Source organism: Oxyura jamaicensis, chromosome 9, assembly GCF_011077185.1.
Source record: "Oxyura jamaicensis isolate SHBP4307 breed ruddy duck chromosome 9, BPBGC_Ojam_1.0, whole genome shotgun sequence".
Lineage (NCBI taxonomy): Eukaryota > Metazoa > Chordata > Aves > Anseriformes > Anatidae > Oxyura > Oxyura jamaicensis.
The window spans coordinates 8,911,737-8,931,580 of record NC_048901.1 but is presented as its reverse complement, the minus strand read 5'-3'; the positions used below and the strand labels follow the sequence as shown (position 1 = coordinate 8,931,580).

At 46.4% G+C, this 19,844-nt stretch overlaps 2 protein-coding genes across 7 annotated transcripts in view; both read right to left on the bottom strand.

The window, feature by feature from the left end:
* Nucleotides 1–77, bottom strand: part of AMMECR1L (AMMECR1 like) — a 14,584-nt gene extending 14,507 nt beyond the window's left edge. For all 3 annotated transcript variants that reach the window (XR_004753155.1, XM_035334331.1, XM_035334332.1), the window contains exon 1: nt 53–77. The gene's annotated coding sequence lies outside the window, so the exon portion shown is untranslated. The remainder of the gene's footprint in view (nt 1–52) is intronic.
* Nucleotides 78–674: 597 nt separating this feature from the next.
* Nucleotides 675–19,827, bottom strand: SAP130 (Sin3A associated protein 130). 4 transcript variants are annotated; one of them, XR_004753154.1, is made up of 21 exons: nt 19,668–19,827; nt 19,275–19,510; nt 18,754–18,912; nt 17,560–17,671; nt 16,015–16,139; nt 15,049–15,173; nt 14,336–14,486; nt 14,039–14,129; nt 13,674–13,778; nt 12,453–12,594; nt 12,067–12,188; nt 9,153–9,455; nt 8,022–8,199; nt 6,673–6,777; nt 5,558–5,919; nt 4,097–4,345; nt 3,665–3,790; nt 2,634–2,737; nt 2,265–2,397; nt 1,842–1,955; nt 1,600–1,624 (listed from the first exon to the last, which is right to left on the bottom strand). XR_004753154.1 is itself a non-coding variant. In XM_035334327.1 (20 exons), the coding sequence occupies exons 1-20, from the start codon at nt 19,777–19,779 to the stop codon at nt 1,466–1,468; spliced, it is 3,180 nt and encodes a 1,059-aa protein (XP_035190218.1). In that variant the 5' UTR covers nt 19,780–19,827; the 3' UTR covers nt 675–1,465. The 4 variants fall into 4 exon arrangements, 3 of the variants coding, with proteins under 3 accessions (XP_035190218.1, XP_035190220.1, XP_035190219.1); XM_035334327.1 differs by lacking the exon at nt 2,265–2,397 and having other exon boundaries at nt 675–1,624; XM_035334329.1 differs by lacking the exon at nt 2,265–2,397 and having other exon boundaries at nt 675–1,624; nt 4,097–4,342.
* Nucleotides 19,828–19,844: the final 17 nt, after the last annotated feature.

Here is a 19,844-nt window from a genome sequence, read left to right as displayed (position 1 = left end):
CGAGGGGAGCGGGGCGCGGGGCCGAGGGCAGGTCCGCCGCGATCCCGGCAGCCTCCTGCCGCCCGCCCGGCCGCGGGAATGGGCATAGTCCGCCCGCCTCCCGTCGGCCCCGCCGCGGGCAGCGGGGGCGCTCTTTCCCCCGCGCGGAACCATAGAGGCGGGCCGCTTCCGCTCCGGCCCGGCGGGGGGCGGGGCTCCCGCCGCCGCACGTGACGGGCAGAAAGGCGGCGGCGGCAGGGGAGCACGTCACGTGACGGGGGGCCGCTCTCCCATTGGCCGCCCCGGGGACGGGGGAGCCGCTGCCCCCAGGGGGGCGGGGGGGCCATGAGGGGCCCGGCCTGACCTTCCCCCCCCCCCCCCGCGCCTGCCCGGGGCCGGCTGCGGAGGGAGCGCCTCAGGGTGACGGGAAGGAGCCTGAAAGCTCTAGGGGACGGGAGAGGCAGGGAAGGGTTTGTGGAAGTGACGGGATCACCGGAGCTGAACCAGTCTGGTAACTTTTACCCCCAAAACGGCACCCGTACGCTTATCTCTGGTGGGGGCCATGCGGCCTGAGCTCCCTTCCCCCGTGGCACACGAGGCTGACCCCTTCCCAGCATCCCTTCCCCTCTGCCCCAGGCCTCGGGGGCGAGGTTCCAGGTCTAATCCCCCCCCGAGGATAAAGCTGTACGAACTGCTCACATACAAAAACGCCCACGTCCTTTATTAATGTTTTCGGATGCATGTGGTACAGACAGATAACGTTACACCAGCTACGGGAAGTACTCTGCCGCAAGAGGTACTTCACAGCAAGTATCCCAGAACACCAACAGACACACACACGGACACTACAAAAACCACTTGGAAATGATTTCCCACCCCCCCCGTTTTTTTTTTCCTCTTTGTTTTTCAAATTGACAGCTAGGACTTGTGAACCACGGGAGAAGCTGAACGTGGCAGATCTCCCAGCGCGGTGGCACCGGCTTAAGAAGGCTACTTCAGACGCTGGAAGGTCAGAAGAACAAGAACTGAATGGGGTAACTGAGAACAGTGTCACTCAGTGCTTCAAAGCACGGCTGTCTGGGTTCCCTTCTTGATGTCTCCTGCAAAGTCTACTACAGCAGTTCACACACCTGGTGGATACTTAACCCCTAAGCTGCAGCACAGGACAGCACTGTCCACCACACACTGCAGCACTAGTTCCAATTAATAGGCACTGACACATCAGGAGAGTTAAACAAATGGGACTGCAAAGACAAAAAAAAAAAAAAAAAAAAAAAAGGATGAGCCTGAGAGAAAGTGTTGTTCATTATGACAGATCACTGACAATCCCTTCAGGTCACCAGGCTTCACGTGTCCATCTGTTGCCAGCTGTTCCCTAAACTCATCCGTTTTATTCAGATGCTCTTCTTAGAAATAAACCCAAACTACAAAAGGTTTCAACTCCATTCTGTACACGTTCTCCATTTCCAGAGTCATTATTCTGGCTTTAGACCTTCTCCTTTCGCTTTAATTTGGATACCTTCTTGACAGTTCCATTCTTGTTTAGAAGCTTCAGAACACGATCTTTGTGATCCAAGACCTTTAGCATCGAGTCTCGAGCCTCATTGATTTGATCCATCACAAGTTTACACCTCTGCATATTCCCCTGAAATGAAATACTACCGTCATTAACAGCAGCTAGCCTAAACAATCGCTCTTCCTTTCTGTAACACCACCTTTAACTGATGATGCTTCGAACACAGGAAGAGTACCTCTCTGATTTATTTTTTTTAAGCCAGCTTTAGCACTCATTAACCACAGCAGGGTATTTTGTAATTAAGGCTAGAACAATTCTTTTGGGCTGAGAGGCCACGGGAACCTACCTGTATGAGTTCATTGATTCGATGCAAGTCATCATCAGTCGCTGCCTTTTTCTTAGGAATGAGTCCCTCCTGTAGGGCAGTCAGTCTCTCATACACGTCATGCTCCAGGTTGGTCTAAAAGACATTAGCATTTCATGAAAAGGTTCGCCACTAGGCCAGAAAACGTTTGCCCACATTAAGAAATCTACACAGAGATGACGATAATCTGTTCCCCTCTCAGCTGCTCGTGTTAGTAATTCAGAAGATGGAGCCTCTGATGTCAAGTGTGGCACTATTCATTCGTACTAACATCCTATTTACAGGATTGCTCCACTTCTGAACAAATATGGAACCTAACCAGAACTGTTTCCCCTCTCTCTCACAATACTATTCCAGGAATGCAGAGGTTTTGGGGAGTTTGGTGCTAGAATGCAGAGCACCTACCTCACCCCCAACCTGAAACAGAAGCATCCAGGAATGTGGATCAGTGCTGCCTCCTCAGATCAGCCGCACCATCCCAAACAGACGCTTCTTCAGACCTGTGCATCAGCAGGAGGGAGTTGCCAATTTTGATCATCTGTACAAAATACATCAGCTCTTATGTCTGGAGCAAAATCAACACTAAGTTTCCAAGCCACTTATGCCACATTCCTGAGAAAGGGGAAAGCGCATCCCACTCCCTTTGGGCACTACACACCAGCTTATGGTATCCCAGTGTCAGATGAGCATGTACTGAGCTTGTTAAAACACCCTGTCTTACAGAACTCCGTGTTCCCCCGTGCTGTAGGTAGCAGGCAAGTCCCCTTCACCTACCAGCTGTAGCAGCTGTGCCGCACAGAGATGGACCTTCCACCCTTGTGCACGACAGGATACACCCTTCTGATTGGCGATCTCCTGTAGCATTGCTTTCTTCTCTTCTGTCACCAAGAAATGCAAACTTAGGTTACTCAAATTTCACAAATTCACCAGGCCTCTGTTCTCAGACAAAAACTTTAGCCTACCTTCTGCTTTTTATATGTCCTAATAAGCAGAAATAAGCAACATTTTGACTGGGGCAGGAAAATAGCTACCCATCTGCCCCATATCTGAAGGCTGCTCTCGCTCATTAACAGGTTAAATGTATTTCCAGAATTTTTCTTTCACTGTTGAGGAGCATTTCCTTTTTTTCAAAAATGTAGCACTGTTTCAAGTATCCTATATGGAAAAGGGAGTGGTCCATCCCATCCCACTGAAATACATATCCACTCCCTCCTTGATGTCTTTAGACAGTCTCAAAAAAGCCATCTCCTTAAAGAGTCTAAGGTGAGCTAGACAGCCTAAAAAACAGTATCTGATTTCAATTTTCCTCTTAATAGAACAAAAGAGATTTAAAAGCCCACAAGACCCATCTGTTAGTTCAGAAGACTTGTTACTCTACACCTAGATTTTTTTATTTTTTATTTTATTATTAAATTGGCAGGTTTGTTAGGTAATAAGATCTGAAAAGTAAACCAGAGCGTATCACCATAGCATATCATTTAAAAATTCCTTTCTTTAGTAAGTTTCTATCCTTCTAAATAAATACATTTCTCAATGAATGTATGATCGTAGACAATCAGACAAAATTGTCTAATTCTATATAGGGTCCTTCCCTTTCTTTTTCCCTGTTTTGAGAGATTCAGGCACCAGCTAGCTAATGAAGCCATTAGCTCACTTGATCAATCCTTGTTTTTCCCTAGTTGCAAGGAAAGCAATTTCTGTGGTATTGCTCATCAGCGTGGAGGAGCCAGGAGTGTATGCTGAAGCTGCTCGCCCCGCACGCCTGCCCCGCACGCCTGCGTGTCCGGTCAGAGCCGCAGACTGACCTTTCACGCGGACATCGCTGTATCTCTGGAAGTGGTGGTACGCAGCTTTCCAGGGATTGCGGTAATGACGAAGCAGCGTGATAGGCGGCCTTGGGCGCACAGGGACATACCTCACACCCTCCTCATCTAGAAAAGGATTCAGGAATAATTATTATAATTATTATCATTAGGCAGGTGAAAGCGGAAGACCAGCATGACAGTAACTGCAAGAGAAGATGAGGAAGCACTACCTCATGCAAAATGATACTCTGCATTTTGAAAAAGGTCGTTTCCCCTGAACATCACTATACCGAAAGCACTGAGGATCAGACAGTTGGATTCTGTGTTAGTTACATTTTGGAAGCAGAATGACAGAGTGCCTTCTATGAGAAAAGGGGAAGAAAGAACAGACATTTGAATAGGGGGGGAAAATGTCTGCAGAGATGACAGTACCTATATATTCCTTTGGAGGAGACTTGCGCTTCTCTGCCTTCACCAGCAAACTTTTGGCAGTGGATTTCTCATCGTCGGTACTATTTGTTTCCATCATGTCCCCTTCCTCTGTGGAGATGACATGCTGCTGCTTGCGGGGTTTCTTCCTTGGGGAGGCACCAGGTGGCAAATCGCTTGGAGGCATTGAAAGGTTGTTGGCCAGCAATGCCAAAGACGGAGAGACAGTACTTGTACTCAAAGGAGGGACTGCTGAGAAGAAAGAAAGGAAAAGAAGTCAAGCTATCAGCAGCATAAAGGTAACACCGGCATTGCCTGAATGCCATCTCCAACACTATTTGCTGTTTCAGTGTGTTGTGAGGAGTGCGCATTCCACTGTAGATGCGCTTCAGCTCCACGCCTGTACAAGGGCAGATCCTAAGCCAGGACCCATCACTAGGACGATGCTTATACCCTGAGATCCTTGTGTACACGGACAGGGACATGAAGAATGAGAGCAGACAGTTCTTACTCAGTTCCTTCATTTTCAAAACCGATGGAGTTGAATGCTACAAAAAGGAATCTTAATGGTACTGTGAAGAAGACATCTTTGAATGGGTGTTCAGGGCACAGATCACAGTCAATAGCAAGTGCGTTCCCTTTGCAATGCAACTACAGAGTCAGATGCAGTCAACTCGGGACTGCAGTACTCTCCTCCCAAGAGTTCTCATACTGCCAAGTCAACAGCACCGCGTCAGCAGGTTACTGCACACACCAACGGCCTCAGTCTGGCAGCAGAGCGGCAGGTAGCTGGAGGGAATACTGCTTGACATTTGCAGGGAAAAACTCAATCAGCCGTGACTGAGACAAATGTGCTGCATAATCCACAGCAGAATTTCTGGGATGAGATCTCTTAACCAAAATTAACTGTACTGATTTGTATGGTGTTGGCACTACTGATGACCGTGTTTTAAGCAAGCAATTCACACAGACTCTTTGGAACTGGATCATTTGAACACAAACAAGGAGGTTAAGGAGAAGGCAAAGAAGAACTCTGGGGGAAATAAAAAAAAGCGCTCATCAAGTTGCTACCCTGCAATTCTTAATATTTGAGACAGGAACCATCTCAGACATTGCAATGCCCTTTCTTCCTAGCAGTTAGAATTTGATCTGAAGTTTTAGCTTAACTGTCAACCAAATCTTTGCTTTCCATTCTATTTACTGGGCCACTAAGACTTCATACTCTATTCATACAGCACTTCATACCTTGATCACAACACCTAAACCATGTCCCTATTCTCTACTGGAAAGCAGTGGGAAGGGAAGACAACTGTGAGAAAGAAAGCATAAAGGAACTCTTTGACTTGTGTTACATGCTGCCACGGAAGAGATGCAATTTTATTTTCAGGATGGTTGTGTTGAAATCCGAAGTTCCCCACTGTCTCAAGAACAAGAGAAACAACTTGATGCTTAACAGCAACCTACCAGATACTGGTCGCATAATGTCCATGGGTTCTACTTCCTCTTTGATTTTTATCTCCGGTACTGCAGGCCCCAGCACTGCTGAAAGGGCACCGCTCATGGTGGATGGAGGAGCAGGTGCAGCCACAATTGTGGTAGAAGTTGGTGGAGCAGCTGGGACGGCTCCTGGAATGGTGGACAGAGCTGCCGCGGGCTGTGCGGTGGGGCTGGCTGCTGCGATGATCGTTGGGATGGCCGAGGGGGGCTGCTGGGAGGAAGGGGGCACTGCAATGGTGGGCTGCTCGCTGCCCTGGTTAGACACTGCCTCCATAGACACCGTGACCGGAGCGGCCATGGACACGTGAATTTCAGGTTTGGGCTTGGCACTGTAGAATTGGAAAACAAGCACAACAAAGTGAAGTTAATGGCATCACAGTCATGGCCTTCTAGCACAAAGCGATTGAGCCAAGCTGGATTCAGACTACTTATGTTTTCCTGCACTGGTAAATAACACCTGGCTCAGTAACACGTGCAATGACTGCAGAAGGTGTCATCATCTCCAATATATTTTCTTCCCCCTTTGTGCCCTCTAACCCTTTGTATTGCAGGCTGTTTTCTTCCATGCAGTGTACAAGCAAATCTCATGACTAATTCCAGATAGCTTCCAAACACTCTATAAAGGAGCATGACACCTTCACAGTGCAAACGAAGAACTTTTACCCAAAGCTGTACTGCCCCTCATCCACTTTGTGGGAGTTCCCACTGGGGCTAATAGTTTTAAAACAATGAGTTATATAGCAACTGGACACAACCACTGAAACAGGGCAGAATATCCATTTAACTTTCTTTAGGATTAAATCCCAAGAATTCTAGAAAAAATCTTTAAGGCCCAGTCTTTAACACAGCATTATATTTTTTGTGTCATGTCCCTCCCACCTCTTGAAAGCTCCTAAGCACATCATTTCAAAGGTTCCTGCCTCAGCTTCACAACTGCAGAGTTACTCAAGGCTATTCCTAGTTGTCACATGGACAAATACAAAACAAATTTCACAAGAGAAAACGCTTCAATACCCAACCACCACAAGTCAAACACACACAACAAAAACAGTACAATGCAGCTGGGTGTCTCGAAGTCTTACCCAGCAGGCCTTGGTGATCCAGATGTGCTCCGCATAGTACTCTCCACACGCGTGCTGGCTACTTCAGGTGGCTGAGGTGGAATTAAGCTTTTCCGGACGGCCAGCCTGTAAGACATGGACACATCTAAATTCCCACCTCTCTGATAACAAAGATAAATACCACTGAGAGCAAAGGAATCAACCCAAAAACCAGGAGAGGAGCTAAACTGAGTGCAGCGACACAGACATAACTGGTCTGCTACAGAAAGAGTCTTGGTTTGAACTGAATTAGTCTTTAAGTTTTACTTTCTTTAAAGATAACAGGTTAGTTGATCTGGCCCAGTCTCCCTCACATTTGGGACTCCTCCAGAAATGCCAGTTTTACTTTCATCTTGTCAGTCAGGGCATGTTACTGAGACTGCCAGGCTCCAGGTATCGGGAAAAAAAGGGAGGTCTGGCCACATCAGTGCCCTCCACTGCTATCTGAGCAAACTACCTGGAACTACACTATGCTCAGCCAGGCAGCTGTTTCGCTTAGCTGGACTAGGCTGCGTCAAAGCCTGACTCCAAGATCTCCAAACCCTGAACAGGGATGTTAGACAGCACAGTGCTGCATGTAGAAAAGCATTTTAGAGGCTGTTCTATCTCCTGCAGGGTGGAAAGTGAAACTGTTGACCAGAACAGTCAGCCTCTCAAATAGAAAAATTCTCCAGTGATCTACCTCTGCTTCTTTCATTTATGCTTCAGTTTTGCAGCCTGCAGCTTTCCTGCCTTAGAAAAAGGTTTCCACTCAAATAAATAAAAAAAGCAACTTAACTCTCATAGGGCACATGATTTCCAAGCATTTTCAGTTGTTAGTTAGGAGGAAAAGGACTGTCAATTTTAATGCTGTCTCCTGCCTCTTTATTCAGACATTTAAAATCAAACTTAAAATATTTTGTGTTCCCTGGCTTAAGTTACTTCCCCCACCTTTTTTTTCCCCAATCAGATTTCACAGCTGGGTACTAATCCTGTCCTTACTACCTATCCACTGATTCTTCCAAGAAAAGCACTGAAATCAAAGCACAGATTTCTAATTTTAGTAGATTGAGCTCTTTGGATTTGAGGCTTTCTGGCTTAGATTAATAAAAAACACTTTCCTTCAAAAGGTCACTTGCAAGAGCTAGAGACATCTTATTACTGAGAGTAAGAGGAAACGATAGCTTGCCCCGGGGGAGAAGAAAACAGGTTTCACAGATCAGCAGGTTACTCACAACCACCGCTGACTGAATAACCTGCTAGGACTTTTCTTATCCGCAGAAAATGATTCCATTTAGCTGGACTGGATCGCAGAGAAGTATCATTTGTGTGTCACCTTCAATCCCACTCACCCATCTGTAGTTGGTTTCTTCCGGAGGATGCTTGGGCGTGGGGAAGAGCCCTGGGCTGGGGCACTGGCACTGGCACTCTGGCTGTGGGTTTGAACAACTGTAGTTGCTGCAGAAGCTGTATTGAATGTGTTGCTAATAGGATTGGCTACAATGGTGGCTCCATCCGCCAAGACTACTGCTGGGGAGAACAGGCATCAACACCAGAGAGAGGAGAACAGATAAGGAAAAGCAGCAGTTACTTCAGGAAATGTGATGACAAAGGAGGTGTCTACAGAGCACACGCTGTCTTTGACTCCCTCAATCTTTAACATTCCACTTCATAACCAATACCTTCGCTACAAGCAATTTGGTAACTAGACTAGCTGCCGGGTAGAAGGAAAAGACCCCATCTAACAGCTGTTGCTACAGAAATATATTTTCCTGAAGAAACAGAAACTGCTAGGGAGATCACCAACACAGGTGGGTCAACCAGCTAACACTCCTGGCAACTGGACAACTCCGGGACAACGCGGCAACTTGTAGGTGAGCACTGTGAGCTGTGTTCGTGTTTTGACCTTCCGCCAAAGTCCGCCTGGCCAACCAGCTGGTGCTGAGCACCTGGGCAGCTGGGGAGCTGCACGCGACACCTCCGCCAGCACCACAAAGAGCACAGCTTGGCTGCCATGTTCCCTTGCTTCAGCAAGTCACCGGGACTTCATCGGGCCAATCATTTTTCATGAAATGTGTTTTCATCACAGTCTAAGACCAATTTACAGACTGCTGAAGGCACCTAGCCATGTTTTAATTGCTCATGTGATCTAACACACAGCTGGAGCAGCTCAGTAAGCATCATCTACTTTTCAATGGCTCTCCCCACGGGGCCTTACTGAAGGAACCGTTTAAGCTCAGGCACTGCCATTCTTTTTCCTGCTGAAATAACCTATCCAACCCCATCCACAGCTGTCCCTGGTGCGCTTCGGAAAGGATGACATTCCCTGAGGTAAGAGGTGTTCTCCAGGACAGCACTGGGACAAACGTCCTTTGTGCCCTCCCTGGGATGCAGACCCTGCCTGGGCGGTTACAGACCGTGGGGTCACGTCCCGCCACCTGGAGACTCACTGGGCTGGAGGCTCAGTGCTCGCGGGCACTCACCCGAGGTCTTGGGGTCGGCCTGGGGCTGCTGGGCGCCGATTGGTGCTGGCTGCAGTCCCTGCGTGCCGATCGGTGCAGCTGGGTGCAGTCCCTGCGTGCCGATCGGCGCCGGCTGGATCCCCTGTGCGCCGATCGGTGCTGGCTGGATCCCTTGGGCACCGATTGGCGCCGGCTGGATGCCCTGGATGTGCCGAGCGTGAGAGGCATCCACTGTCATCAGCTGCATGGGGTTGAGGTGCACGGTGGAGGCCACCCCGACGCCAGTCTGAGCCGTGATGGCCGAGTTGGGCGCCTGAGCCGACACTGCGAGCAGCAACACAGACACCTTGTCACTCCTAGGGCGGGTTGTTGCGGTTCCCCCCACCTTTCGCTCCAGTATTTACTTGCAAAGACTATTTTTCTTTTAAAAAAATAAATAATTTGCCAACCTCCTTGAAGCAGTAGTAAATTTGAGAGTGGACAGGTCAGGTTGTCTGCCAGAAGAATTTAAAATTACTGTTTATTTTCATTCCGTATTGCAAGAAAGAAAAAAGATCGACTTTAAAATTAAGTTGAAATTACATTTCCATACCCAGCCTCAGAAATCTGTGTACTATTTTTGCTCACTGCAGCATTTAACTTTTTTATGCAAGGCCCTGTAAGTATCAATACGTGGTGTTTTCCCAGCTTAAATTACAAGTCTACATCAGTTTTAGAAAGAAACAGTCTTTTCAAAAGACAGTCCTCCACAGAGGTAACTATGTCATTTAGAAGACCAACATTGACTGTTCAAAACCAAGTGGAGAAGACAAACACTCAAGTGTAAGTACCTTAAAATGAGATCTGCTTCTACCTCTCCTTTCCCTGGCCACATAAGCAAAACAATTTTCCTTTGTGCAACTGGACAAACTTCTGAACTTGAGTACAATCCTATCTGACTCAGAACAGGGCTTGCAATTATAGGCTGGATCTCACAGCTAGAACGATCATGAAATCTTTGCAGCAAAACAGTGTTCCCAGTGATGCACCTGCCTTGGAAGTTCCATTCGTTCATTTGAATTTACAGCTCTCAGCAGCCACGATTCCATCTTTCCAGATCTACTCTGAGGCATACTGCTGTGCTCCTCCCAGGGGGCACTTAGCAGTGATGCTGGGCTACCTGCAGCTCCTGGATCTCCAGAGTTTTGGTTGTTACAGAACAGTAATGCAATTTCTACAGCAGCACACTAAAATCAAGAGCTAACTTGCTAACAGTGGGCTTGCCTGCAAACAGCAAGCCTCCTCATCACAGACCAAGCTGGTTTTGTCACAGGATTTCAATAAGAAGTTCTTGTGCTAACAAGTCACTCTAAAAACAGCTGTTAAAAACCTGAAATACAGCAGGTCCCCAACCTGGCTTCTCTTTATTAACTCTGTTAGTACTACGTGTTATGTGAAACAATTGTTGCAGGACTGTCTATCCAACAAAATCATTTTTGAGACTATGTAAACACAATCAAGCCCTTGGAAAGCCCAGGGTCTTCTCAACATCCTTCCTCACAATATCACAGCAGTACTACTGAGAGCTCAGTGATCTCAAGAAGTCTGCTCTATGCTTTTAAGCCTTCCAGTGGCTGTCCTCAGCAGGGGTTCCTGTCCCTCCTGACACTCAGAATTCTCCACTTTGAGGTGTCACCAGTTACTGCCCTAATCAGTACTGTCAACTGATGCTTCCAATCAATTTAATAAACAAAATGTCTCTGTCAGTGAGCTACTGGTGAGCCTTCATCTTTTTAGAAGTCAGTATTATACCTGTCATTGGCCCAACATGCTAGCAGTAGCAAAACTCCTGACAGTCTGCTTTGAGGGCTTGCACAATGTCCCTGTGGCACCACTGACACTCCTCCGACATCTGTCCTTGCTGCCTGATGCCCTGCAGCACACTGCTGTACTACTTCCTACCAGCTGAGTGTAGGAGAAATGCAAAAAAGCTTTCATCAGGGGCTCTGTAACCACTCAGTCACTGCTACCAACACCAGGTAGTGCCGCTCACCTGCACATCCTCCTTTAAAACAACTCCAGCCAAAGTGCAGGAAGGTACAGAGAGGCTCCCCGTCCCTATCACAAGTCATTTAATCATCCTGAAGCCCTCCTCAAATCCGGACAGGACTTATAGTCAAGACCTGCAACTGTAATTTCAATGACAATTTCCAACCTCAATGACAAAGAATAGGCCACAGTACTGCACCAATTCCCTGTGCTATTTTCCCATTCAGCAAATGGGATTTGCAGTCTCCATGTCCTTCCAACTCCCCTCTGTACTGGTCAAGGGTAACATGCTACCAGCAGACACAGATACTCCATAAAAATCCCGATTATGGACTGTGGGAATTACCATATCATAGAGAACTGTCCTAAGCCACTCAGTAAGGTAGCAGGGCTTCAAGCTTTGTCTCAGGCAAATAATTTAAGTTTGGAATGACTATGTAGGCAAAAAACATGTATAATGTGAGCCAACTTGCAAACTACTGCACCAGTTCAAACCTGTTAATTGCCTAGTTCTTTTAAACAGAACAACTGCTTGCGGTGCAACTTGTTTTCTCCATTTTTGGTTTATGTTTCTCAAACTATGTCTTTTAAGATAAGGGAATGAAGACACATATAAAGAGCTCATTTGTTCTGGAGGAGTTGAACTGGTTTTGATCTGTTAAATCAGATCAAGAGAGGCAAAATATCTGGATATCAAATGTGAAAATTCTTTGGAAAATGATTATTAGCTGTGCTTAGTAGGCCTCTGAAGTAGTTCAATACTCCTTATGTTTTCCCTTCAGCCAACAACAAGTCAAAAACTTTGTGACAAGCTGTCAGAGTCAAGTCTTAGCTGCTTCCATCCCTAAAGCTTGCATGTGAACTAACAACCGACCAAAGCCTTGGCTCGCCCCAGAGCTCCTCTTACCTGGATACTGGCGAATGGTGGACACGGAGCTGGTGATGGGGGTATAGGTGTGCGCAGTCAGAGGATAGGCAGAGGGCGGGTACGTTGGTAAGAAGTACTGGAACTGGACAGGCACCGACTGCCTGTAGGCAAAGAGAACAAGCATCACACACACCATTTCAACTGTTCATCTTCAACCCCTACCTTGGGGCCACTTCCTAAGCTTTGTAATCTCATCTGTCATAAGCTATCAAGTATATTAACTCTCATTATTAATTCAAAACTGCTAAATCCCTCCCAGGCTTTCAAAACTACTTTTTTTTTTCTGTATATCCTAACCCAGAAAAGCAGCAAGGCACTCAGAATCTACTCTCGCACTCTGGTTCATAGAAATGTTATCTGCCCACCTGTTGTCATTCCTGGTTTCCATTGCTACTGGGTTTGGAGATGCCCGGTGACTAGAGAGGGGTATGAGGTTACTCCTTTCTGCTGTATAGTCAGACTGGATGCGGGGAGAAGTATGCGTGATTTGCTGAGGAACCACTTTAGCTGTGCAAAGACAAACATGTAATCAGTGAACAGTCAAAGGAAAGGTTGAGACGAGGTCTCTTAAAAAGAAAAAACACCCAACCCCACTCCCAAGTTACCCCCTCTCCCCAGTAATTTCCTATCAACAGTGATGACATGTTTCCTCAATAGGAAGAATGAAAATGGGAAACCAAGTAAATCCACTTCATTCCCCCCTGCCCCCAACTGATTTGTACCAGAATTCAAGGATGTTTTAAATGCATACGTTAAATGCATTTAAACTTTTATTTGGTGGAAGGTTGAGTTACTCCAGAACTAAACTGAAGTTATATTTTGTTCTTAAACAATCAGCTCTATTCTTTCCGCTGTCAAGAACTTATTAATCTAAGTTTGCAAAGCAAAGCTTGACAGAGACCAAGGGAAATGAGATAAAAGGTAGGCAAGTATACATAGAGGCAAAGAAAAGGAAGAAAACACCTACAAAAGCTTAACACTGCTGTATCAAGATGGAATTTCACTCCTTGGAAATTTACAGCAGGGAAAGATATTAAAAAGTTTCAAGAGAACAAGAACATAAGGAGGTGGGCAGGACGGAGGAGATGAACAACGGAAGCTTAAGCAGTTCTGTTGGAAACATCTCAGGCAGATTCTACATCCGGGCGAATACTTTCTGCATTTTTAGACTTGAGCTGTTTTACCCTCAAGTGAAGGCGTTAACACAACCTGACTGGGCTATACCCTATTGCCTCCAAAAGCATAGGAGCAACTTGCAAAAATCAGCTAAGAAAGCTATACTCTGTCACCAAGCAGCTTCAACTTCTAGGACGTACTATGCAGCTTCTGAAATGCCAAAAGACCTAAGTTTGTCTAAAAATTCAATTAAGTTAATGAGCCATTTTATTACTTATTCCTCCTAGAGCATCTACTTCTTCCTGGTGTTAAAAAACAAAAGCTGTGTCACAGCGGACCTGTTAATTAGTTTCTCCCAGCTTGTACTGATTTTCTTCCCCTCCTTAATTTGCCAATATACACGAACAGGGATAATGTAAACAGTAAAATTGAAGCATTAGTTACACGTTCTTGGAACTGAAATCACTCACCAACTGGGATGTTTGAGGTTGTGACAGCTGTAGCATGGGAAGAATGGGAGGGCATTGTCATGGTGACAATGGTGCTTGTAGGTGCTTGGGTGTGAGAAACAGAACCTAAGAAAGAATAAAAACACAACATACATGATGTCTCTATGGAGCCCAATCACACGAGTATATCTACACCCAAATAAAGAAGGCAAGAAACCCAGCCTGGACAACCTCCTGGATAATTCAGCAATTAATCTCCTGAACAATGACCATGCACATCCAAATTCTGTCTTGACCATAAATAAAGATTCCATCAACGCTAATTAGGCTCCATCTTCAATGAGGAAAAACAACAACTCCCTCACAATAGCATAATGAGAACTCACCAGCTGTGGTTGCTGAAGCAATGGTATTTGTTGCTAAAATAGGTGCCACTGTTGCTGCTGCCACTGGAGTACCAGTACTGAAAATGGTTTTCTATTTGAAAAAAGAAAAAAAAGCTTCAAGTTAAGAAACCAGTACATTTTTCATATTTACTTAGATTGGAATCACATTGCACTGACTGTAAAGAACGTGCATTTCTAACCCAATACTCTTTTCCAAATTTAATCTTACCCAGCCAAATGTAAATGAAAAATGCCTGAAAGCAGCCCAAGGGCTTCCCCCCTCCTCTTCCAGTCTACCTGGGCCATGGTGTGGAGCTGTGGCTTCTGCGTTCCGATAGCCGGGTGAGACGGTAGCGTAATGCGAGTCGCCGTGTCCCGCGGCTGCGCGGGTCGCTGAATGCTGATAGCTGCAGAAGGCGGGTGCTGCTGGATAGACAGCGTGGGTCGGCTGGAGAGAAAGAGAAACAATTATGAAGACAACCCTGTGGATACTGAATCCGAAAGACAAAGTGCAGTGACACCTGGCTTCGTTCTCCTCCTCACTGAGAGCAGTGCTGCTATCAAATGCATGGCAAAGCAACACAAAAAACTCAAACTATACTGTTCTGTCATCAGACATCCACTGTAAGCAGCTTTGTAAAAAGAGTTTTTTCTGTCAGGGATGCTTTACAACATTTGTGTGTCATTTTTCACCGTGTCTTCATAAAGAAGATGGGCTCAGTTAGCCGCAACTTCTAAAAGAGAAACTCTGCTTTCCAGGAAGCAGCAGCTCACAACTGATTTGTTAAGCCCTTTCTTTCTTTTAAGGCAGAGCAACAGTTCACGTTGATAGTAATTTTATTCACAGAACGGAAAGCATTCGCACTGTGCAAGTATTGCTATTTTTGTATTATATCATCCCACATCCAGAGAATAATCAGCTTGTGATGACTAACACGTTTCCTCTTCCTGCAGCCTCTGTAAAGTTAGAGCACCGTAGGTTTCAAAGAATTTGCCTTCAGCATCTTTACCTGAGGGTCGACTCCGTAGCATGTGCTGCTGTTGTAGTTATGACAGGGGACTGAGCTCTTGTGGCTGAGACAGTTGCCACCACAGCAGGAGGAATAGTGCTTGAAGTCGTCACAGGCGGACGAGACTATAAAAACAAATACAAAAGAGAGATCAGAAAAGAAATTCTATGATTTAGAGAGTAACTACAAATTACTTAACTAAAACTGTATTTTCTAGATTTTATCACTAAGTTTTGGCATTTTAAGATGTTTCCAGTCTTTCTGATTTGATCTGCAAGCTCCTTAGGAGATCCATTTTGATTTTTAAAACACGTACACCAGAGGGAATAAGTGACCAGATTTGTATGAATATAATGCAGGACTTTCAAATGTTTTTAGGAGAAAAAAACAAAGTTCAGTTCCCTTCAGAATGGAAATAAACCCTGTACTAAGTATATTCACAAAGTCAAAGACGATTACGTTGGGATCCTTACTGAAATCGTGAAGATATTTGACCCTTGATCCTTACCTCGAACACTAGTGCTACTGCAGAGAGAAAATACCTACAGTTTTTTCCTTACACACATATATAAGCTGAGATACACAGCAGCATATTAAGATGATTTTTTATCCTACCTCAATACATTAAGAATAACCCTCATCTGCATAACACTTTCAGCCTTTCAGAGTCTAAAACTTGTGTAGATCTACAAGAAGTCTTCTTCTCAATTTGTAAGCACATTACAAACAGTTAAACAAACAAGGATGTCTAGTATCAACTCTACAAAGCAAATAAAACCACATGACTAATGCAAGCTTTTCACTGCTTGCTTTCAGAAACTGACATATGAAAGACTGAACTGGAAGAGCTGACAACAGCCTCATCCCAGCAAACACACAATGACAGGTTCTGTATCACAAATAGGTGCCAGGAAGAATTCGGAGCAGGTGGCTAGTGTTCTGCAGAGCTGCCGGGCTGCTACCTGCCTGGATTGGTTGATGAATGATGTGCTGAACTGCTGGCTGAGCTGTAGCTGCGTTTGGCAACTGTGAAGCTGGTCTCAGGACTGTAGTTACTTTAGAACTGGACATCACTGCAGCAGCCGCTGCACCTGGGAAACAAAGCGTGTTAAAATACCACATACCCAAATGGCTCCCCTGCGACTGCACAGACAGGCTCCTACGTTAGCTGCTACGTATTCCAGTTTGAACATAGTTCAGTTCAGATGGCTTTGGTTTACAAGTAAGACTTGCAACAAAAATACTCGAGATCCACAAAAGTATGTGGGAAGGGCAGGCATTTTGAGTGAATTGTGTTTGTTAGTGCTTCTCATCCCCCTCTTATTGTAAATCTGATCTTCTATTCCAAGCTACGGAAATTAGTACAAATAATTTGAACAGCTTGATTAATGGGCTAGTGTGTAAATAAGCCTAATACCCAATACCAACAACAATCTTCCTGCATCTACTGAAGTTCAGAAGAAAAATGCATGCACAAGAAATAGACGGAAAACAAAACAAAACAAAAAAGCTTGTAAGCCTGCAACAGGACAGAACTGTGGTTTATTTGTCTATGGTTTGCTGACTGCTGATCATACAAAATAGCTCTGAAAGGTAAGCGGCCTTGAAATCATTTTATTGACTGGACTGCATGGCTTCTGTAAATGTCCCTAATTTAAATTATTACCTCAAAAGGTAGTATTCAAGCTGAGAGAAAGAGAGCAGGAGCACAGAAAACACGGTAAATGAAAATAAAAAGTTTGTGTTTCTTGTCATACAAGAATCAGGTGAACAAGAATATGTTTTAGTTCAGGTACAAATACATTTTGTATTTAATATGAAAGGAAATAAAAATATAAATGGTACTCTGAAATTCAGATCAGTTTAAACTTGAACTGGAAATCCAACCCATAAGCCTTTGAAAAGTAAAACTGATCAGAAATCAGAGAGTATGCTGAGCACAACATTTCTTTTAAGGGGCTGATCTGTTTTCTAAGCCATAGCAACCAAAATCCTGGGAGACAGGAGCCTGCAGTTAGCATCAGCACTAAACCCGAGGGCAAACAAATGCACACAAAATACCAGCATGCGCAACTGCATTCATGAAAGATCCAGTGTCAGGTGGGTACAAGAACATGCTTCAGAACTTTAACTGCTCAGGCGCCACTGAGAAGCGGTGGGACACAAGTGAGCAATGCTTACTACCGAGAGCATGACGTTTTGCACAACAGGCCAATCTATACCAACGTGTATTTTTCCCTGAAAGCGTTCACTATTAACAGCTCAGGAGTAACTCAAGTGCTGCCACCTGCCAGCATTTTTAAAACTGTCACATACTGCTGCCTTAAATGACTGAAGGCAACATAATGCTTAAAAGGCCAGCAGTTGCCTCAAGTCCTATTTATGCTAGCAGCCTCAACAGCTGAAATACTGGCTGTGTTAGCAGCAAGGAGAATTCCAGAGAATGCCAGGTGCACTGTCCCCAAGAGCTCCCCCGCACAGACGGCAGCAACAGCACAGTTAGATCTTTACCTCGGGGCAGGTGAGAAGCTCCAATGTGTAGCGGAGGCCCAGGAGCACTACTTCTGATGATAGACATCTGTACATTGGTAGCCATGATATGGTGCAAGTTACTGGGATGGCCCTGCGGAGTTCAAGAGAAAGAAATCCAGAATAAGCTACGAGCTGCATTAATGAAAATTAACGGCCACACTAACAGCATTGCTATATAAGAGAACCAAACACAGAAATGAGAGAAATACACGGTGCACAGAGGTTACATGCATTACAAGTGAGCAGAGAAACAGTGAGATGTTTCTACGGGATGAAACTAAAGACGCCTGACACTGTACGTGGAAGATGTCCACATTTCGGACATGTCAATGGGCCGAAATGTGTCCACATGTCTACTTTTCTGGCTGGCATGTGGATGACAGTTGGCAATCACGCACACGTCAACCTGAGAGATGTCATTTCTGTAATTAGTGACTCCTAAGGCACAGATTCATACCACCTTGCCATTAAAGGCAAAAGAATATTGGCATCCTGGCAAATGCTTCAACAAATTAATTATATTTTCTAATAAGGCTGGACTTCCTATGGATATTCATGAAGATAACAGCCCATTCTTAGCCAGCCAAACTCAAATCCACTTAAAGGTACTTTGCAACAAGGCCCTGAGACTTCAGAGGGTTAGTGATGAGCGTTCTGGCACACCAACTTTAAATTACTAGGACTGGCTCTGCAGTCAAAGCTAGAAGGGAAAAAAAATTCTAAATTGTTATCTACACACCTCCATCTCCCCAAATTCTGTCACTAGTGGTTCAGTAAGAACACAACGCAAAACTTAACTGCTCACCGATATCTTCTGGTCTGCTCTCAGGAAAGCTAAAGAACGCTGCAGTAATGAATCCCAACAGGTTGTCTATACTGTGAATGCTCCAACTACCAGGGAAGCAGCAGGAACTTTTCAGGAAAGCATCAGCTGCATAACAGCTTTTGGATAGGTTTCTGCTATTGCAGCCTCACTGTGCTATGTCAGTCAGACGGTTACAACAAATCAGCAGCTTTCTAAAGAGCTAGTGCTAACCGAGGCTGAGGTTTAGCGCTCCAAGCACAACTGATCAACAACTAGTGGCCACTGAATGGGGAAGTCTGCCCATTGCCAACAGCCCTGCTTTTAGTGTTGATTTGACCTTGCAGTAAGCTGGAACAGAAGAAACAGACCTGTTGTCCACTGATTGTTGCCACAGGAATTGTCGGAGCCTGCGGGATGTTGCTTTCCATGGTGACAGTAACTTGTCCAGGAACCTTTGTGGGAGCCGAGAGAGTGGAGGGTGGAGCAGGAGCAATGGGCCGGCTGGGCATGGTGGGCTTCAAGGGAGGCTGCAAGAAACACCAAGGCAGGAGCATTGGCAACTCTAAGTGACAGCTCAGTGTTGAAGAGAACATTTCTGTGAATGACAGCCCAGAAAGAAAGCCTGCTTTGCCCGAGAATAAGCACGGTCAGGTGTTTGAAAAATAAGGATGTTTGTTTACAGCCACTCCATTTTCACACGGGGCAAGGGGAAGGAGTAAGAACCAAAAGCAGCACGGTTCATGCTATATTTTATAGTTATATATTACACCTAGCACTTCAGTAATTAAATACAGAAATACACCCACAGCTGTCTCAGAATTACTGGAAAGGAAGAAATAAACCAGAACCAGCCTCCCCTTTCCCAACTCAAAGCCCGTACCCCCGTTACCTTCATGAGCCCGTCAGAGAAGGAGAGGGGCACGGCGGGGCTCAGGTGCGCTGGCGGCGCCGTGACGGTCACCGGGGCTCCGGGCGGGACCGGGTGGTGCTGCGCCAGCATCTGCACCTGCGGGTAGGGCCGCACCACCACCGGCTCCTGCTTCTCCTCCCGGGCGGGCAGCGGCGCCCCGGCGCCCAGGTGCTCCCTGGGGGCGGCTTCCGCGTCGCGGCCGGGCTCATCGCCCGCTGCGGGAGAGAAGGGGCTGAGGGAACGGCGGGGAGACCAACACCGCGCGGCGCCGCGCCCCGCTTCCCGAGCACCCCGGGCGGGCACCGCGGGCACGGGGCCGCGCCCCGCCGAGTCCACCCCCCCGCCCGTTCCTCCCCCCGGCCCTCCCCGTACCTGTACCCGGGGTCCCGACGAGCCCCGCGGGACCGCTGGCGGGGCTGGGCGGCGGCGCTGGTCCCAGGGCTGCGGGCGGCGCTCCGGAGCGGGGGAACTGCTGCGAGCTCATGGCCGCCTGCGGGCACCGCTCCGTTACCGTTACGGCGCGCGCTGCGTCACGGCCCCGCCCCCCCC

Coding starts and splice junctions, on each gene's coding strand:
- SAP130 (XM_035334327.1), bottom strand. CDS start 19,779: ATGAGCTCGCAGCAGTTCCCCCGCTCCGGAGCGCCGCCCGCAGCCCTG. Junction 15,174..16,014: donor TCATTCATCAACCAATCCAG/GCAGGTAGCAGC, acceptor TTGTTTTTATAG/TCTCGTCCGCCTGTGACGAC. Junction 3,791..4,096: donor TCCTCCAAAGGAATATATAG/GTACTGTCATCT, acceptor ATCCTTTTCTAG/ATGAGGAGGGTGTGAGGTAT.